Source organism: Heterodontus francisci, chromosome 6 (genome assembly GCF_036365525.1).
Source record: "Heterodontus francisci isolate sHetFra1 chromosome 6, sHetFra1.hap1, whole genome shotgun sequence".
NCBI classification, from domain to species: domain Eukaryota; kingdom Metazoa; phylum Chordata; class Chondrichthyes; order Heterodontiformes; family Heterodontidae; genus Heterodontus; species Heterodontus francisci.
Window position 1 is genome coordinate 123093374 of NC_090376.1, and position 19065 is coordinate 123112438.

The 19065-nt window shown below is 38.3% G+C and overlaps 1 protein-coding gene across 13 annotated transcripts in view; it reads right to left on the reverse strand.

Moving 5' to 3' along the window:
• The window catches only part of mbnl2 (muscleblind-like splicing regulator 2), a 176539-nt gene that overhangs the window by 10473 nt on the left and 147001 nt on the right, over positions 1 to 19065 (reverse strand). For 6 of the 13 annotated variants that reach the window (XM_068034261.1, XM_068034265.1, XM_068034263.1 and 3 more), the window contains 3 exons: positions 18090 to 18143; positions 17265 to 17415; positions 14981 to 15019 (listed from right to left, as the gene is read on the reverse strand). The exons of 1 other annotated variant lie outside the window; for it this stretch is intronic. In XM_068034261.1, the coding sequence (XP_067890362.1) occupies positions 14981 to 15019; positions 17265 to 17415; positions 18090 to 18143 (244 nt within the window). Of the gene's footprint in view, positions 1 to 13794; positions 13890 to 14980; positions 15020 to 17264; positions 17416 to 18089; positions 18144 to 19065 lie in introns of all 13 variants that reach the window. 6 more of the 13 variants (XM_068034267.1, XM_068034272.1, XM_068034271.1 and 3 more) reach the window with 6 other exon arrangements.

Below are 19065 nucleotides of genomic sequence, written 5' to 3' on the forward strand. Positions count from 1 at the left end.
GTAGTATTGGTTATTTCACAATTCTGATTTAACGTTATCTTAATTTTTGTGTGAATACAATTTCAGGTTACGTACCAACATTTGACCTGTTGCTTTTGTGCAAAGTGTACTTTTTTATACGGAATGAAACTAAATGATATACCAAATGCACAAACAATGTTAGAAATTTATAGTTTATATTCAAAAAATGTCAGGATAGTCAGTGTACTTTACAGCATTTTTACAACTGCATATGTGTTAGGTAGCAGTGGTACTGAAATATGCAATAAACAATTTCTATAATTAATTTTGCAGCACTACATTCATCTTTGTGCCAACAATTGATTTGCACAGCATAAAATGTGCTCATTGCGAGAGTGAACAGCTGATAAAATGTAGTTATCTGCATACTACTGAAAGACGTGAGATTGAATGTTAAATACATTGTCCCAGAGCCATGTGAACATGCAATTTCAATAAGTAAAAAGTACAGAGCTAATGAGCGAAGATACACAGGAAGCCCTGGATACACAACTGAAGCAAAGTTCTCAGTATGAAAGGAGATTGAGTGGGGTACCCAGGAATTAATCATGCTACTTTTAAATAAATGGCTTGGATCAGATATAGAACTGAGGGGTTACAACGATCAGGAAAGATTGAACAGGCTGGGTATCTTTTCCCGAGAAAAGAGGAGGCTGAGGGGAGACTGAATAGAGGTCTTTAAAATTATGAAGAGGTTTGATATGATAGACTTTTGGGGATCCAAAATTAGACGACACAAATATAAGATAGTCACTAATAAATTCAATGAGGAATTCAAGAGAAACTTCTTTACCCAGAAAATAGTTAAAATGTGGAACTCGTTACCACTGTAATTAGTGAGGCAAATAGTATAGATGGATTTGAGGGGAAAACTAGTTAAGCACTTGATGGAGAAAGGAATAGAAGAATATGCTGATAAAGGGAGATGGAGTAGGGTGAGAGGGGGCTCATGTGCAGCATAAACACTGGAACAGACCAGTTTGACGAAATGGCCTGTTTCTGTGCTGTAAATTCTAAGCAATCAAAATTTGCAGACGACAAAGAAAAAAAGAGAAGACATTTCAGTAGGAACAATGCTACCAGATTCAGAAGAACTTAAACCTTGATAGATAACTGGGCTAAAGGACAAAGTTTAATTGTGGACAAGTGTAAAAATAATTACAGCAAGGCACGATGGCAAGAGAGGTCCGTCAAACCACAAAAAGACAATGGGATATTTTTGATCGGTGGGCAAGGAGGGTGCAGGATGCTTGCTGTGAGTTCCAGTGGGAGACCTGGTCCTGCTGATCAGAGGACAGAGTGCTTGTTCCATTTCCAGCCAGTACAACAATATTCTGTTCAAACTTGTGCAACTGCTCGCACATTATTCACTGGTACCTTTAAGAAGTTTATATCCTTTATTTGCTGTACAAAACTTTCAGTTACAGAAACAATTCATATCAATACTATTTTTACCATTGTATATGGTCTCCATGAAAACTTATGTAAATGTAAGCATTCCCATTATTTTATTCTACCTTTACATGGACAAATATATATTTTATTTTTTAACTGTTTAAAAAATGTCATAAATCAGGTGGTGAGTTGTGCAAATGAAAACTTTTTTTGGCGTTTAGATTTGGTTCCAAAGAAGGTCTACAGTGGATATGTTCAAGATTTTCACATATAGTGAGAGGTGAGTTTAGTATGCACTCACAAGATTAGCAATATAAAATTGAGTCTGAGGTAAAACTTAATCAATGTAATATCAAATAGAGAGAGACTGAGATTAAATGTAGCCAATAGGAGAGGGAGACTGAGGTAAAATATAAAGAGTGTCTGAGGTAAAGTATAATCAATGTAAAAAAAAGGGATCGCAGAGGGAGATCCATTTTAAAAAGGTCAACTTCTGTTGGGTTTGTAGATCTGTTTGTAGTGTTTTGTTAGGTCCAGTGAAGTTTTGCACCTGTGGGCTGACAGTTGGTCGCTTAGATACTGTAACATTAAAGTATGGTAGTGTGTTGAGTGACAGTTTTTTTAATCAATTCAATTCAAAGTACTTGGTGAATGGGGAGGGAGGAGATGGCATGGGTAGGGTGGAGAGGAGGGAATAACATCGGAGGAGTGGCACAGGAAGGGGGGTATGTCATGAGAGGGATCAAAGGAGTGGCTTGGGAAGGATGGAATGGCATGGGAATTGGTTAAGTATACTAATTTGACTGCAAATATTTTGCTGGTCTCTGCTAGTTTGCTATTATTTACATTGTTTAAATTAACTTCAAATCATTAAATAATTCAATCTTTTTAAGTGCAAGAAGTGACTTTGGATTATTAGGTCCATTTATTTAAGTCTGTAGAAAACTGCTTTCAGTCCCAAGGTGGTTTTCCAGGTGGGGAAGTCAGAAAGGACAAACGGCTCTAGCAATACAATCTAAGAGGCAATGCTATCCAGAAATAGATTGATATTGTAATATCAGAAACCCAGTTTCTGGGTATGGAAACCAAGCACTACATGTTAATGTCAAAGTTAAATTATTCTTAATAGTTCCTGATGTATCTTTATTGTAATAAGGCACCGAAAACATCAGATAATTATGGGTAAATGGCTGAAAGGGCACTGAGCTGATTCTGTGATTCTGCAACATTGGGCTGGATTGGCCCCAGACATCGGGCTCTGTGGCGGTGTGGGGGTGGGAGAATAATGTTCCAGCAGAGGCCCACCATGGAGCTCGATGCCGGGAGGGCCTGGCCCGATCCAGTGGTGGTGAGGCTCCGTGGCGGCCCTCCAATATGTAAATCAATAAAATGAATACATTTAAATACAATCAATTCCAATCTTCCGGGCCCGCCGCAATCTACAGTGCGGTGGCCGGCACTCCCGCACCTCAGTTCCCGGCCTGGGGAAAAAACGGGTGTGAGACAGGTGTGGCGGGCGGGGTGGTGGAGTTCAGATTTTCAGTGCGGGAAGGTGGGGGAAAACGCGATCAAATAAATGTAATGGGTGTAGGGAATGGTGGGAAGTGGTGAACTTTAAACTTTGGGGCAGGGTGGAGGGGGGAGGTCAGATTTCAAAGGTACATGTTTTTGTGGGGGGGAGGGGAAGGGCGAATACTTAATGTAATTTTGTACTGGGGGGTATAAAAGGGGTATTTGGATTTTATTTGAAACATTTTTTGAGGGCGTACATCCTTAAATATTTAAACTTGCCGGCAGGACTGGCTGCCCTTTAAAAATGGCACCAGCACCTGCGCACAGGCAGCTGAAGCCATTGCCTAAACCGTGAAACACCTCTCTCTCGGTCTCTTCACCTCAGGCATGAGTCTTTGCCTCATCGCCTGGATTTCCCGACCCTCAGCAGCAGCTCCTGTATGGAGCCAGTGGCACCAACACCAGACGGACTTAAGGAAGAGAAGCCGCCACTGAGTGGCTCAGCCGGGCCATGAATCACTGTCTACCTGGGACTAAGGAGCTTGCACGGAACCCCAAATTCGCAAAGTAGCTGCTGGTCCTGACTGGCTACTTGGATAGGACAGACTTAAGCCTCTCGATCATGAGGGACCTAGAGAAGGCAAGGACTGAGCTCAGGGAACAGAAACAGGAGTAGCTCTGCGCCAGGGCACTGCAGCAGGTCGTTGATGAGATGGCGACAGAGCATCACATCAACTAATGGGAGAATCCTGTGGGCTCTGGGGATTGACATTTCTTCGAAACGCTGGAACAGTGACAGTGCTGGCAAGGTGCTGCAGACAGCTAGACGCGCAGGAAACGGAGCGGGCTGCGCTCGCCCACCACTGCTGGGCTTGATGAGGCAGCACCTACAGCAACTGCTGCCTGAGGCTCTGGAAATCCAGGCAATAAGGCAAAGACTCAGGCCCGAGGTGGAGAACAGGCTGAGAGGTGTTTAATGCTACTGTCGGCTGAAAATGAGACTAACAGCGAGAATAAAGATGGAAGCTAACACAGTGAAGCACATGTTAGAATGCTGAATTGTGCAGTGTCTTTTTTGTGACAACCAGATCAAACACATTGATGGGAAATTTTCCAGCTCGTGCTGATCTCGGTGGGGCGCATGCGTGGTATTTACCCCACAGAGTCGCTGTGATATTTAATGCGGTGGCTCATTTACATGTCTACACTGGACCGTCTGCCTCCGATGACGTAGAGGGGGCGGGCGCTCTGTCCCCAGCAACGGTGTCCGGCGCCACTACGCAGGCGCTGGCGCCATTTTTAAAGGGCATCTAGCCCTTCATTTAAATTTAAGTATTTAAAGTTACCTGACCTGAAAAATCAAAAGGAAAAGTTTATGAAAAGTTTCAATCCCCTCTCCCAACGGCTACACACTTTATTAATTGCCCTCTCCCCCTAAAAGAGTAAACTGGCAAACCCGACCTATCCCCCCCGAACCTTCTTCACTTTAACCTTCAACCCCTTCCCACCATCCTCCCACCAGTCAAAATGATTTTCCCCGCATCCCCCCCCACCCTACCACTAAAAATTTACCTGTTCCCCCTCCCAACCAGTATCCTGCCTTGGATCTCCATACGGAGATCTGAAGGTGCGTGAGTTCCAGCACCAGACGGAATATCACAGTGGGACGGCCGCCACGACGAGATAAGTATTAGTTCAGTAATTTAAATAGATTTAAATATTTTAATGAAGGTCCCATCGCTGAGGGGCGGGGCTTTCCTGGCATCGAGGCCAGTAGCGGGCCTCTCCCGGAAGTATTTTCCGGGCCCTCCCTCCACGACCCCCGACGTCGGAGGGCTGGTAAAATCCAGCCCATTATAACAAAGGATAGCAAGTAAAGCTCCTTACATACTGGGAAGCGGGTGAGGAGAGGGCAAGAAACTTTATTATGCAAAGGTAGCTAAGTGTCCTTCAATTGTTTGGTGATTAAAATGTACCAACTGATGCTTGGCCACAGTGACAAGAATGGTGCACTGAGTAAGGTACCTCAGTGGACTTCTCTCCCAGAGTGGTAACATAGGAAGAAGGCCCATCCCCCTTGAACTGGGACCACCACATATTATTGACAATCTGCCTATAACCTGGAACAGAAAGTTCAAGACTTTCTCTAACTCCAGCTCTCGTACTGCATTGAAGCTGGTAGAGAACAGTTCATGTTGCACATTTTATTGTTGCTGTGCTACTATCTATGCCTCTAACGCAGTTAGCTAACATAGAAGTCAAACTTGCAGTTTGATGCCCCATTATCTGCAATGCAAGATTTTGATACACATTACAGAGAAATCGGCAAGTTGAAGAAACTGCAAAATGAGTTTTGTATGGTGTAAGAATTACTGTGACCTCTGATTTCTCAAATCGAATGAGCCTTGAATTATCTTTAGTGGAAATTTAGGGAGCAAATACACGAACACCTTCTTGCTAGAAAAGAAACAGTCTGCACTAAGAATCAGAGCTGTGTCAGAAGATTCACATCATGATATCACAAAAGCAAAATGAAATTATCACTGCTAAAAATGGAGTACTGTTCAGCAAAATATATGAAGAATAATTGACAGTTAGACTATCACAATCAACTTGTGTGCCAAGCACTTCATAAATATGAAGAACTTTGGATTTTTCAGAGTAACCTAAACGTTTTGAGTCTCTGGCACTTTGAAACCATTCCAATGTTGTGTGAAACTATATTATTCAATAATCATTTAAAATAACAGCAAATTCAATATTAATGCTCATAATCAGAATGTATATATATATATATATATATATATATATACAAACACAGGAGCTGCCTAAAGCTTTAAGCTCATGCAGGCAGTGATTAGGGATGTGATGATTTGATTGCATAGATTACTTCTTCACTAATTTCATTTTACAGTCAGTGAAAGGATGCTACACTCCCAACATAATTACAGAACAAAACATTATGAACAAGGCAAGCGCAATAGCAGCAGCTCCCCCCCTCATTTAACAATGCAAAAGTACACACGTCTAGCCAGAATCACTATAGCATACCTTTCCCATGTTTCAGAAAGCAGCAGTTTAGGCAAGAACAGTGGCCTGAATAGAAGTCACGACAGATGGGCAAAGCTTCCACTCACTTCGATAAAGGATAGGGTATTAGCAGGTTGAACACAAAGTTAGTTGAAAGACATACCACAGGGGAAGAGGGAGGTCAGTACAACAAGCAAACAAACAGTGCTAGGTTTACTTTTGCATTGCAATGACAGAAACAGGCAGTCTTAAACACAAAGATGTAAAAGACATTAAAGATGTAGTTAAGATTTTCATAGCTTTCAACTTGATCTGTATTAACCTTACATGATTCCAATTGGTTGACTTTAAGATGGCTGAAGCACCATTAAAATACTGGATTCAAGACCGAACATTTACAAAAGTAAATTTAAATTATGCACGTCTGTGAAAATGTTCTGCATCAGAAACCCAAACAACTTAGTCAGGAACTTTTTGTAATCCATCGTCAATGAGATGCTTTTGATAAATGTAAATGCTAATTTTCTAGTCGTTTCTTAAAATTAAGAGTGAGTATTAAATAATATAGCTAGGTAAGCACAATGGCAGAGGGGGCAGGAGAAGAAAAGAACTATTTGTAATGACACACTCCCAGAAATAACCTTTGTGAAGTTTCACAGGTACCCTGGGCAACTTAAATGCTGGTGTCCTTAGTGAAACAAGAACCAGACATGCAAACTCTACACAGCTGCATAAGCAATGTAAAAGCATTGACAAAAGCAGTGGAAAATTACAGTCATGACTAAATCACTGTGGGCACTGATGTGCATGGAACTACTGAGCAAGCGCATCACTAGGTTTTTGAAACTGAGGTTTCTGTGGCAATTCTTGAGAAAGTGTCCAAATTTAAAACTTGTTTTTTAAATCTTAAAGCAGCTGGAAGGTATCCAAAATATTAAGATGTGTGCATTATTCTTACTTTTCATCTGAATCACATAACTGAAGGTTATACAATCAGTTCCATAAACAGTGTGCAGTGTGATTCAAACTTGCAGCTATCTTTTCATCAACCTGATAAAACCAGGAAACACTCAAACAGTCCAACAGTCAGACACCTAAAATTTTGGCTTCATTAGGATTGATATTTATTTTGGGCTGATTTGACGAATTGCATTTTTCCTGTCATTGGCAGAAATGTACACTGATTATACTATAACATTTCTAAGTTACAGGTTTCTTGATTAAAATACCCATTTTGTACCCCTCTGGGAAACCTGTTTTGAAATATTGTTCTACTTCTATTACTGGACATTAATAAAATAACTTGTGTTTTAACAGAGTTTTCAAAATAAAATAAAGATTTCAGCAATAATGGATACGATCCATCAGTAAAGAGCACACAGGAATACTTCACTGCAGAAAATAAAAAGGTGGTGAAGTATGGGGAACCCCTCAAGTTGAATCCACTTATGCTGCAACTGTTCAGTACCTGCTTTGTTGTTGTACGTCGAAAGTTCTTTCAGATGCAGAGATATAGCTACACTGCATTTATTAACATCTATTGAAACCCGTAGCAGAGATCCAAGCAAACACAAATTTTTAAATGTTACTGATAACCAGCTGCTTGTGATGATAAACAATGGTTTAAGAACAAATATTTGAAAAATGTTCTGGAACATCGTGTTGCTCAACATGGTCTGTATTTTGAGAACAGATTGCTTCATATGTTCTACAGATGGAATGGAACTTTATTCCCTCCGAGCGTGCAATGCTGAAAACGTTATTGGAATGGGATAATGTTAAAAGTAATATATGTTTAAACTTTGACATTGGTAACATGATGTTCAATTATTATTGTTGTGCCACAATTATAGGGCACTTCTAAAAGCATTAATACACATTCTGAAATATTTTTAATATGTCTTCTAACTCCATGCTGATATATTTAGAGGAGAAAAGTTCCACTAGACATAATCCAAATATTTCCACTCAATAAACAGAGTTTTATACCAGATATTACAATTTCTGAAATTTATATGTAATTTCCTAGTAACTCCATTGGAAGTTAAATTCTGGTAATATGCAATTATGTCATAAATTTAAACTTTCAATAAGTTTTCCATCATGTTATCAACTGAATGGATTCACATGGTGGTGCACATTAACCATTATGCTCAAATGATTTGGACTTGGGAATCGGAAGTACAATTTCAAAATTTGTAGATGACAAACTTTTAGAGCTGAGGTGGGGGGGGGGGGGGTGGGTGGCAGGGAAGGGTATAGTTAATATTGAGAAAGATTGTGACAAAATACAAGATAATGCTAAACTTTCAGAATGAGTGTGTAATTGGCAAAAGGATTTCAAGATAGATAAGTGAGAGACTATATATTTTGGCAGGAAGAATAAGAAAACCACATACACCTCAGAAAATAATTGTCTAAATGGGGTAGAGGAGTAATGGGATCTAGGGATACAGCTAGCCAAATCATTAGAAGTGGCAATACACACTAATAAGGTCGTAACAATGACAAACAAAGCATAGGGGTTCATTTATAGAAGGACAGAACTGAAATGCAGAGATGTTCAACTTGTATTGAACCTTGGTTAGACCACACTTGGGGTACTGTGCACACACTGGTCTCTATTATGAAAAGAATATAAAAGCACTAGAGAAGGTGCAAAAAAAAAAGATTTACAAGGCTGATACCAGAATTGAGAGGTTATAACCATCAGGAAAGAAGGAACAGGTTGGAGCTCTTTTCTATAGAAAAGGGAAGACTGAGGAGTGACCTAATAGAGGTCTTTAAGATTATGAAAGGGTTTGATACGGTAGATGTGTTTCCATTTGTGGGGAGACCAAAACAAGGGCCAGAAATATAAGCTAGTTACTCATAAATCGGATATGGAATTCAGGAGAAATCCTTTACCAAAGAGAGTGGCCAGAATGTGGAACTGATTACCACAAGAAGTAGTTGAGGCAAATAACAAATTCATTTAAAAGGGATAAATCCACGAGGCAGAAAGGAATGGAATCGGATATGTTGATAGGCTTAGATGAAGTCAGGTAGAGGAAGCTCGTGTGGAACATAAACATGGATCATGGACCAGTTGGGCCTGTTTCTATAAATTCTGTAAATTGTTGGAAATAAAAATACTTTCCACAGCTATGCTTGATGTCTGTGGTTAAATATTTAAGCTATTATAAAGAATATTTCTATGCAAGAAAAGCATAAGAGTCCACAAGATAAGAAATTGCTGAGCTTCACTAACAACTGCTATCTGAGCCCTTTATTAAGAATATTTTCTCTGTGGATCACCATGGGAGAGAAACAGCAGCCTATCACTGTAGTGAGCAGCGTATCACTGCATTAATGCATATCAGCAATACACTTTGTTTGAAACCACCATGGGGCTAAAATTAAAAACTAGAGATATGAATATTAATAATGAAGAATCAATCATCATCATTTTAGTTTCCAGAAAATGCACCAAAGGACATTGAGGCTACAAAAAGGTGCTGGTCAGCGGGTAGTATTGTTAAACTCCACTTAAAAAACACAAGCAATGTTGCCAAGATCTAGTCTCAGAACAAACCAGGTGCATCAGATAATTGTTCCATTTTACACATTTTGGATATTGGCTTCTCTGCTTTTAATGCTTAATGTTAATCAATGAACTGAGAATTCCATTGTTAATGGTTCTCTCTCCTCAGGTAGTGTCTCCTTCAAACCTGCAGTCATCACCCCCTCCTCAAAAAATAACCCTTTAAACTCCTTCGCCCTCCAAGCTCCCTTCTTTTTCTCCGAAGTTCTTGAACGTGTTATCCTTTCCCAAATCTTACCATCTTACCTCGAATCCGTCCAATCAATCAGGTTTCGTCCCCTGCCACAATACCAAAATGGCTCTCAAAGTCACAAATGTGACTACAACCAAGATAAGCTATTCCTTTGTGTCCTTCTCGACCTGTCTGCACCCTTAACATGGCTGACCACATCATCCTTCTCCAACACCTCTCCACCGTCATCCAGCTGGGTGGAACTGCACTCGCCTGATTTCATTCTCCTCTATCCAATCGTAGCCAGAGAATCACCTGCACTGGCTTCTCTTCCTGCTCCCGTACCATTCAATACCTCTGGTGTCCCCCAGGGATCCATCCTTGGCCCCTACTTCTCATCTACATGCTGCCGCTCAGAAACAACATCTGAAAAAACAGCCTCAGTTTCCACATGTATGCTGATGACACCCAGCTCTACTAACAACCACCTCTATTGACCTCTCCACTGTCTCTAGATTGTCAGACTGCTTGTCCGACATCCAGTACTGCATGAGCAGAAATTTCCTCCAACTAAATATTGGGAAGACCAAAGCCAATGTCACCTACATTGACTCCTACTTACGCAATGTCTGGTTTTAAAATTCTCCTTCTCATTTTCAAATGCCTCCATGGTCTGACCTCTCCCTATCTCTGTAATCTACTCCAGCCCCACAACCCTCCAAATTATCTGTGCTTCTGCAATTCAGTCCTCTTGAGCATCCTGATTTTAATTGCTCCACCACTGACAGCTGTCTATTCAGCTGTCAAGGCCCCAAGCTCTGGTGTTCCCTCCCTAAACCCCTCTCTCTCTCTACCTCTTCCCTCCTGTTTTAAGACACTCCTTAAATCTGACCTCTTTGACCAAGGTCAACTGCCCCAATATCTCCTTATGGCTTGGTGTCAAATTTTGTTTGATAATGCTCCTGTGAAGTGTCTTGGGATGTTTGACTACATTAAAGGTGCTATATAAATGCAAGTAATTGTATTCACAAGCACAGATTTGGAGACAATATCAAACTGGGGGGTAGATGCAGTAATATCTCAAGAGAAGCCAAGATCTGTCACAATGGGTTTTCAAATACATAAATGGATAGAAAGGGCAAAAATTAAAACAAAATGCAGACAGAAGTATTGAAGGAAACCATTTCTTTAGTTTCAAGTTGAACAACTACCACCTCTGAAGCTCTATCCGGATGACTGTAACATAACATTCTTGGCCTCATCACCTCCTTTGACCTCAATTGGAATTAACAATAGTCTTGATTTTAATTCCCCATATCAAATCTCCATTGTTATGGAGAACATCTAAGAAGCTGGGTTTCTACTTTTATATTTTCTCAACAATATTTTTAAAAAGACCGAGACCATCCAAGACTGCAACACTGTTGCCATATCTTCCACATCTCTCTTGCACTTCTGGACAACGAAAAAGGATCACCTTATAGGAGATCCACTCACCCCCACTAACCAACCCCTTTCCATCAGTTCCGAAGAAGGGTCACTGACCCGAAACGTGAACTCTGCTTCTTTTTCCACAGATGCGGCCAGATCTGCTGAGTGGTTCCAGCATTTCTTGTTTTTATTCCTTCCCATCACAATCTTGTATTTCTCTTTTAGCAATGCTATTATAGCTACTCGCGCTGTGACTCTTCCTCATTTTCTCCCTCTTAAGCTGCAAATAAGTTGTCCTACCTGCTCTTCACCCTTCATACAGTCTCACTGGGCTCATTATTTCATAAGACCTCAAAACAATTGAACTCCTTACCTCCCTCAGTCTTGCCTCCTTTCTATAATTTCCAGGCTTTTAAAGCATAATCTCTGTTACCTAAACACTACTTCGCTCTTCTACTCTCTTCAACTTTGCACTCTGCACTATGGGACTTGGTTCCTTGTGTGACTTTCAAAACAAAACAAAAAATCATACAGAAACAAAATAAAATCAATACAATAATTCCAAACTAAGTGGTACAAAAAGACACAGCACTAAAAGATGAAAATCAAACAAACAATGTTACTTTCGCATCCAAACAATGTGGACGTAATGAAACCAAGATCAAATCTTCATTCGCAAAGACAGAAAAAGCTTCAAAGCTCAGTCTGCCATCTTGCATCATAGTGGAGCCCAACAGGGAGACCAAAATTGAGGCCAGGGGAAATCAGATCTGGACTGGAAGGATGAGGTCTAAAAGGGAGTCCTGGGTTGGAAGGGGCAATATGCACTAAGGGCTGGGCCAGTGGGATTAATGCAGCTTTGAACTGACTGTACAAGCCTCAAGGCTTCACCTTTTGAAAATCTACATTGATGCATTGAATGTTATCACAAGCAGCTTTGCGTAATTGGGCAACTAAAAATAAATCTAATTTGCTGGTAAGCTAAGCTGCTAAGAATGACTGCAACAAAATGAAATATAAAACGGTTATAATGTGGTTTAAGAGAAAATAATAAATTCTTCAATACCATGCACATTTCTACTTTTCCAGCTATTACATGAAAGTTGGAAAGACACAAAATTTCAAATACAAGATTTTGTTTTTAGTTTTTTCTTGTTCCAATGAACTGTAAGAATCAAACACCTGTAACAGCATATGAATCACTGTTTAGAATTAAGACTACTTTACTCATCTTTCACTTTAAATTTATGAAATCATTTTGAAGGTAAAGGCATTGCTCAAACAAGGTTTTGTGCCCTTTTCCCCACCCATTGGTGTAGATTAAGAGTTGGCAGTAACCAGCACTATTTAGTGTAGTTACCATTTTAATTTAAAGCTCAGGATAATGCAAGAATTGAAGCATAAGTACTTATAGGAAAACAAATGTGTTTTGAGGATGTGGGGGCATGGGGGTGGGGGGGGGGGGAAGATGGTGGTAGGAGGAAGGAGGAGGTGTACACAAAACTGAAGAGAAATTATTTTATAACAGTACATTATTATTTTTAATAAAGGCTAAACTTAAAGAAAAACATTTAATTCCAAATTTTAGTTGTATTATTAAGACTCTTGGAACTAGAGCTACCAATTTTTATGGGCATTAACTTATCCTTATTTTATCTTTGTGTATATTCATTAACCTGTTGAGGTGTAGAAACAGGATAAATATAGTTAATAAGGCAATAGAAAGACTTGGGAGAAATTGTGTTGCAAGGAGTACCAACAGGCCCTAGAAGTCAGCCACATGTGCCCTCTCTTCACCAGCAGGCTAAGTGTAACCAACATGGTGGTGGAATTCTTGCTGACAGCTAACAAGAGTTCTGTAAATATCTGGCAGGTTTGGTGAAAGAAATCTCCTTGAAGAAGGATCTACATATTACATTTCTACACTCCTTTCAAAAACACGTTTTAAGAATCAATAAAATCCATCCAATGGAATCAGTGAACTTAAGGTACATTGCGACTTACAAATTAATCTTTTGCTCAGCAGATAAATACTACTGCTTCTACCGAATAACCAATTTCTCGCATTTCTAAAAAATCCTTGCAAAAGAAAATCACAAGTTCTTTGCCTTTACACATAAATCTATCAATATAAAACAATATTAACCCATCATGCTATTTGATTTAGTTACAAAAAATGTGAAAAGCTACATTGAGAACATTAAGAACACAGTACTTTAAAAAAAATCTCCAAAAATAGATGGCATGTTTGGAAATAAAGAAACTTATCTCAAAGTATTGAAATATTTTCTAATTTTTATGTTCACATCAAAATATTTACTAAAAATTATAATTTATTGATAAATTATGTTTTGCTGCATGGTGCAACAGTGCAACGTTTTAATGAACTTTAAATAAAAAATGTGATTAGTACAGCGAGGTTGAAATTAATGAAAAATAATGCAGCACAGAACACACAAAAACATACTGTTGTCTGGGATAAATAACAACTCTAAACAAGTGCCTGCTGCAACTACTCAATTTACTTTTTCTTCAGCAGTCAGGTAATTTATAAGTTTGGCAAGATTTCAGAAAGTTGTTTGACGAGCACTCGTTTAGAGCCATGGGGTGGTGGGAAGGTTTATGAAAGAAAGCTGTAAAAGGAGCAAACCTGATTGGCTGTAGCTGCTGCGGCGAAGGGAACGCTTGTGGCAGGTGTTGTTGCTGCAGAGACAGTGGCGGGCGTAGCACTGTGCATCAAGGGTACTTTCAGGAAGGGAACCATGGAAGCAATGAACAGAAGGGTGTGGCACATGGCAACCATGACATGTGTTGTATTTTTGGGCATGGCAGATATCACATAGCAGAAAGCCATCGTGGAGGGAGGAGGAGGTTACACCAGCGGGTGACATGCAATCATAATGCAAAGCAAGGAAGCATGGGAGAAAATTAAAAAAAAAGAGAAAGGAAAAAGCTTATTACAATCACAATTAAAAAGGACCAATGCCAACATAATCAGGGTTTCCCAGAGAACACACAAGCTACGGGCATGGGGAAAAAGTGATCACAAATATTCTTCAACTCTCCTCCCTTCTCATTTTATTAATTAAATGTTATGGACACAAAATCTTTTGACAAAAAAATTGGTCGAATAAACTCAGTAATGCCTGTGTTAGATGTTTTTAATGTTGTATTGCATTAGCAAGAAAAGTTTTTAAGAATGTGCCTTCCTGAACTTCTCTGGGAGACTCTGATACATAATATATTAAGACTTGATTCTCTAACTTACTTAAAATAGATTCAATGTTATCGAGTAAAAGTATTTACATATAGAAGGGTTTTACTGTGGAAAATCAGATTTCACACTAATTATACAATGAGGCTTTCCATTTCCAACTACTTCCTCAAAGACCATAGATTATGGGTGTGGATTATAAGCACCATCTGGGCTGAAGGGACCAAAAAGTAATTTTCTCAGCCAGTCTTGGTTCCAAAAGGTCAGTCTTAATAATTTCAAGTTATTCAAAACAATAAGGAAATGCATGCAGTGATTTGTTACAGCGATTTACTCAAAATAGTAACTCATTACCTCACCCTAATTCTTACAGTTGAATCAAAAATGCACAAGGTGATTAAAATCTTAGTTCAAAAATGAGGTGTGAAACAGATAAACAAATTGTATTATGTACTACATTAAAATTAACTTTTTCGGATTCAGGTTAATTGTATCTAAGAAACAGTTTGATGATTTAATTCTACATTTTATGGCAAATCTAACTGTTTAGGATGAATTTAAAAAGATTCTCATTATATCTGATTACATTGAAGGTTAGGAAACAAAAGAAGATTAAACCTACCAACAGTTGTAGCTGGAGGAGTCATGCAAAACACCGACCCTGCCATCATGCAGAACATTTAGAAAGGTGAATTTGGGGGGAAAAAAGTATCAAAAATGCATGGTTAGTGTTAGATCACAAAGCCAAGACCTTGAAAAATAAATACAAAAAAAATTCCACATATTAGTTTTAACACTGCTAGGTCCAGTTCAAAACTCAAAATGCTCCTCTTTCCACTTATACCTTATTAAACAATGAATTTTTAAGAATTTGTTTTACATCAAGTAAGAGCCCTTCAGCAATATGCTTTTCCTTCTTTAAAAAGTCCTTGTGGTAATCCAGGGCATATACAGAACACTGATGTCTGTTATACTATTAGAGCAGAGTGCAGAACATGTGACAAAAGCGCAATGAAGATAGAGGTGGAACAGAGGGCTATTTTGAGTTTTAATGCCCTTTGAGACAGTAGCAACTGGAAACAAAAACTTGAGAGACTAAGCTGAAAAGCAGAAATCTGCTAGGTGCTGATTTCATTCTGAGCATGTTTAATTGTACATCACCCTCAAACATGGTTTAGAGTCAAGTAGCAAACCAATAACATCTCGTAAAATATTAAAGGGCCTATTTTTAATATTATATAACACTGAATTTTATTAAATGTAGTATGAAGAACAGATTCATAATACAAAATCTCATTAAATTTGGGCTGCAGTAATTGTTTACATAAATAAATTAAAATTAAGAATTTTATGCAGTTTCGATCATCAGCAATATATTTACCTTCAATTTAAAGAATAATTTGGTTTACAGTTTTTAAAAGCATATACAAAATATAATTAGCAATCCTAAATGAATCATATTTAGCAAATGTGCAGCACAGATATGGACAATGAACTGCTCCGTGCATCTAATTCCACGTCAAATGAAGTGCTGATTGCATATTTGCAAAATATTGAAGCAATGAATAAATGGCAAAGATTAACCAAGCACTTAAAAAAAAATTATATCCCCATGAACATTGAAATGGGTCAACTATTGCACATAAAATACATGTTTTTTTTATTGCCGCTGGGTAATTGAGGCTTATCACATCAATTAAATAATCTTGCTGGCCTAGTGTAAGTGTACATGTGACAGATTTTTGTTGTTGTTCCTGGTAAGAATAGTATTTGTTAGAAAAAAAATGTTCAGACATTAGATGCAGAGTTTCACTTACTCAATCTTTGCTTCTGTGACAGCGTAGGTTTACGGGAAATATTTTAACTTACCACCCTAGCTTTTCTGTTATCAATAAAAATTTATTGCTGATTGAGTGTTTAAAACTAGTGGTAACTGATTATTTTTTTTGAGAGGCACTAGAAATGGGGAAAGAGCAAACGAGTGGGTTTGATTGGATAGCTCTTTCAAAGAGCTGGCACAGACACGATGGGCCGAATGGTCTCCTTCAGTGCGACATGATGTGAAAAGGCGATCAGGATGATAAAGACCACAATCTTATTTTTTTTTATTTTTAAATATCAGCAGAAACTGAAAACTGCCTTTTTATATATATATTTAAAATAGAGTCTGGTCAGAATACTATATCCAAATACTTTAATTGGTGTTTAATGGCAAGAGTGGTAGTTAAGGAGGTTTACAATTGGTGGTAACTAGTTACTACCAACAGAAAGGAAATATGCCTAAAAGCTGCACATCAAGAAAAACAGTCCGCTTTAAAGCTGTCAAAAATAGCATCTCTAAACATTTACTACTAAACAGTCCTTTGATGTTTAAGTGCTACTGGTTAACATGCTGTAATCTTTTAAAATAAAGATACAGGGATTTTGCATTCACTGCATGTACTGCTTTCATTAAAATTATTTGATTTTAAACAGCCTCAGGTAAGCCTATGACCACAAAAATAATAATGCAAGATTTGTTTGACGAAAAATACATTGAAGTTGTCCCTAAAGACTATCTGCATAGAAGTACAAACTGCCTCCAGGTCATAATTCCAAACAAACAAATGATTCGGATAATTTGAATTGGGTTCAAAGAAACCAAAGGAAGGCCAGGTTTCACTGTACAACATCAAAGGTGTTTTCTGTTGAGTCTTGCCTTACCAGAATAAATTAAGCGAAGTATTTTAAAGCCATGTTACTTCATATAACATGCAGTTGCAAGTTCTAGCAAGAAGCAAAGTAAGGTGCAACAAGCAGAAATATATTTATGAACATTTAACTCATGTGGCAATGGCTATATTATCTTATTGATCAAATCAACAGTGCAATCTTATAATACTCTCAGTAATGGGGAAAGGACGTACCTGTTGGAAAAAATGTTGGCTGCTGCATTTGTGCATTGGCTAGAGCCTGTTGGTAGTGCAAAACACTAGGATTAAAGATTGTGCTGGTGCCATTGCTTTTTTCAAGGGCTGGTCTCTTTGGTAAATGGTGAAGAACACCAGGTGGGAAGGCCTGCGAATGAGGCATTTAGTAAGACAAGTGTAATAAATAGAGAAGACAGTATGAAATTCCTGTCATGCACTGAAAGTATTGTATTAGTCAAAATAGCTCGAAAAACATTTTTGGCTGAAAACAGGCTTTCTGTAAAAAGGTACAAGTGTAGTTCTTTTAACAAAACGATGTAGTAAATTTTAATACTGTATATTTGACATTATTACATTAAAAAAACAAATATCTACATTATCTTAAAGCCTAAACTTGCCCTTAACCAAAAAACATACATTTAATGAAAATATGCTCACTATATTGAAATTTGGAAATGCAGTTAAACAATTTTATTAGTGCAGATCGGTACAAGATCTGCGCACTACAATGTTATCAAATCACATTAAACTAATCATGAATTTAAACTACAATATGTACACTCAATAGTGTGCAGTGAAGGCTATTTGCTGCTACACCTGAAATGCAAAAAGCAAACATCTGACATTCAAAAAAAACTTTTACATTTAATAATGCAGCTTTTTAATGACCAGTACACTTAGTTAGTATGAACATTATATCCTTCCAACAAACATCTAATTAGAAGCACATTTATAATAAAATTAAAAATAAAATCTATTAAGTTATCGTACTATTTTACTACTACAGTGCATGCAAAGCAAGAAGGTGAAAGGTCAAAGTACCAGGTCAAAGGTTGCCTCGAGGGGTCGTTTCACAGATTTGGCAGCCGACTGAGTCTTAAATAGCAGGCAGCGAGCATATGATGGCAATGGACCAATGGGGTTCAAGCGTATTAACATACAGGTAAACAGCAAGCAGAAGTGCGTCATGGGAACAGCAGTACATTGCAGGTAGGTGAGGAGAAAAAAAACAAAAAAAAAAACCCTGAATGCAGTATACAACATACATAACAGAGCATGCATAAAATGAGTTGTCAAAAGGTTGCAGTTACAAATACTGAATTAGTACTGTACAGCAAAATAAGCATTTACTGTACCTTTGTTAAAAGCATAAAAGAGAGCAAAACACATATCTTTTAACTATTACTAATATCAACATGTGCAAAATAAGTGTGTGCAATAATTATATAAACTTAATAAACTTATAATTAAGTTATTGCATCTTTCAGGCTTTTATGAAATATGGAACTACACAAAGATGGCTAGATTCTGCATTGCTCATTTGTAAGTATCTTTAGGAGGCAGTAAAATAGCAAAAGCTGTCCCCCGCCAATCTGCAACAGAAGCAAACCATCCCACAGTTCTTTGAAGTTAATGATTTACTTTTTGAAAAAAATGCTGGTGGGATCCCATAGGGTTACCAAGCCTTCTGGACTGTCCTGGAGTAATCCAGAAATAAAGATTACTTTCCCAGACATTCCCATGAGAAAAATCATACGAAGCATTCTGTTATTCTGCTTTGCGCTGGCCAGGCTCTCAACAGCAGGGTTGCAATGCCCCCAGGGTATAATGTGACCCCAGCTCACATGCTCTTTGATGAAACCACGTGAAGGATACAATCGTTTCTGGAGCACAGAGGATTATGGGTTTTGTAGCCACCATTATTAGCTAACTGGCAGGAGGACTGATATCAGGAAACCAATGGCAGGCGTGTGGGGTTTGGATGGTTGGAGGTCATGTGATGCAATTTCCCAGAATA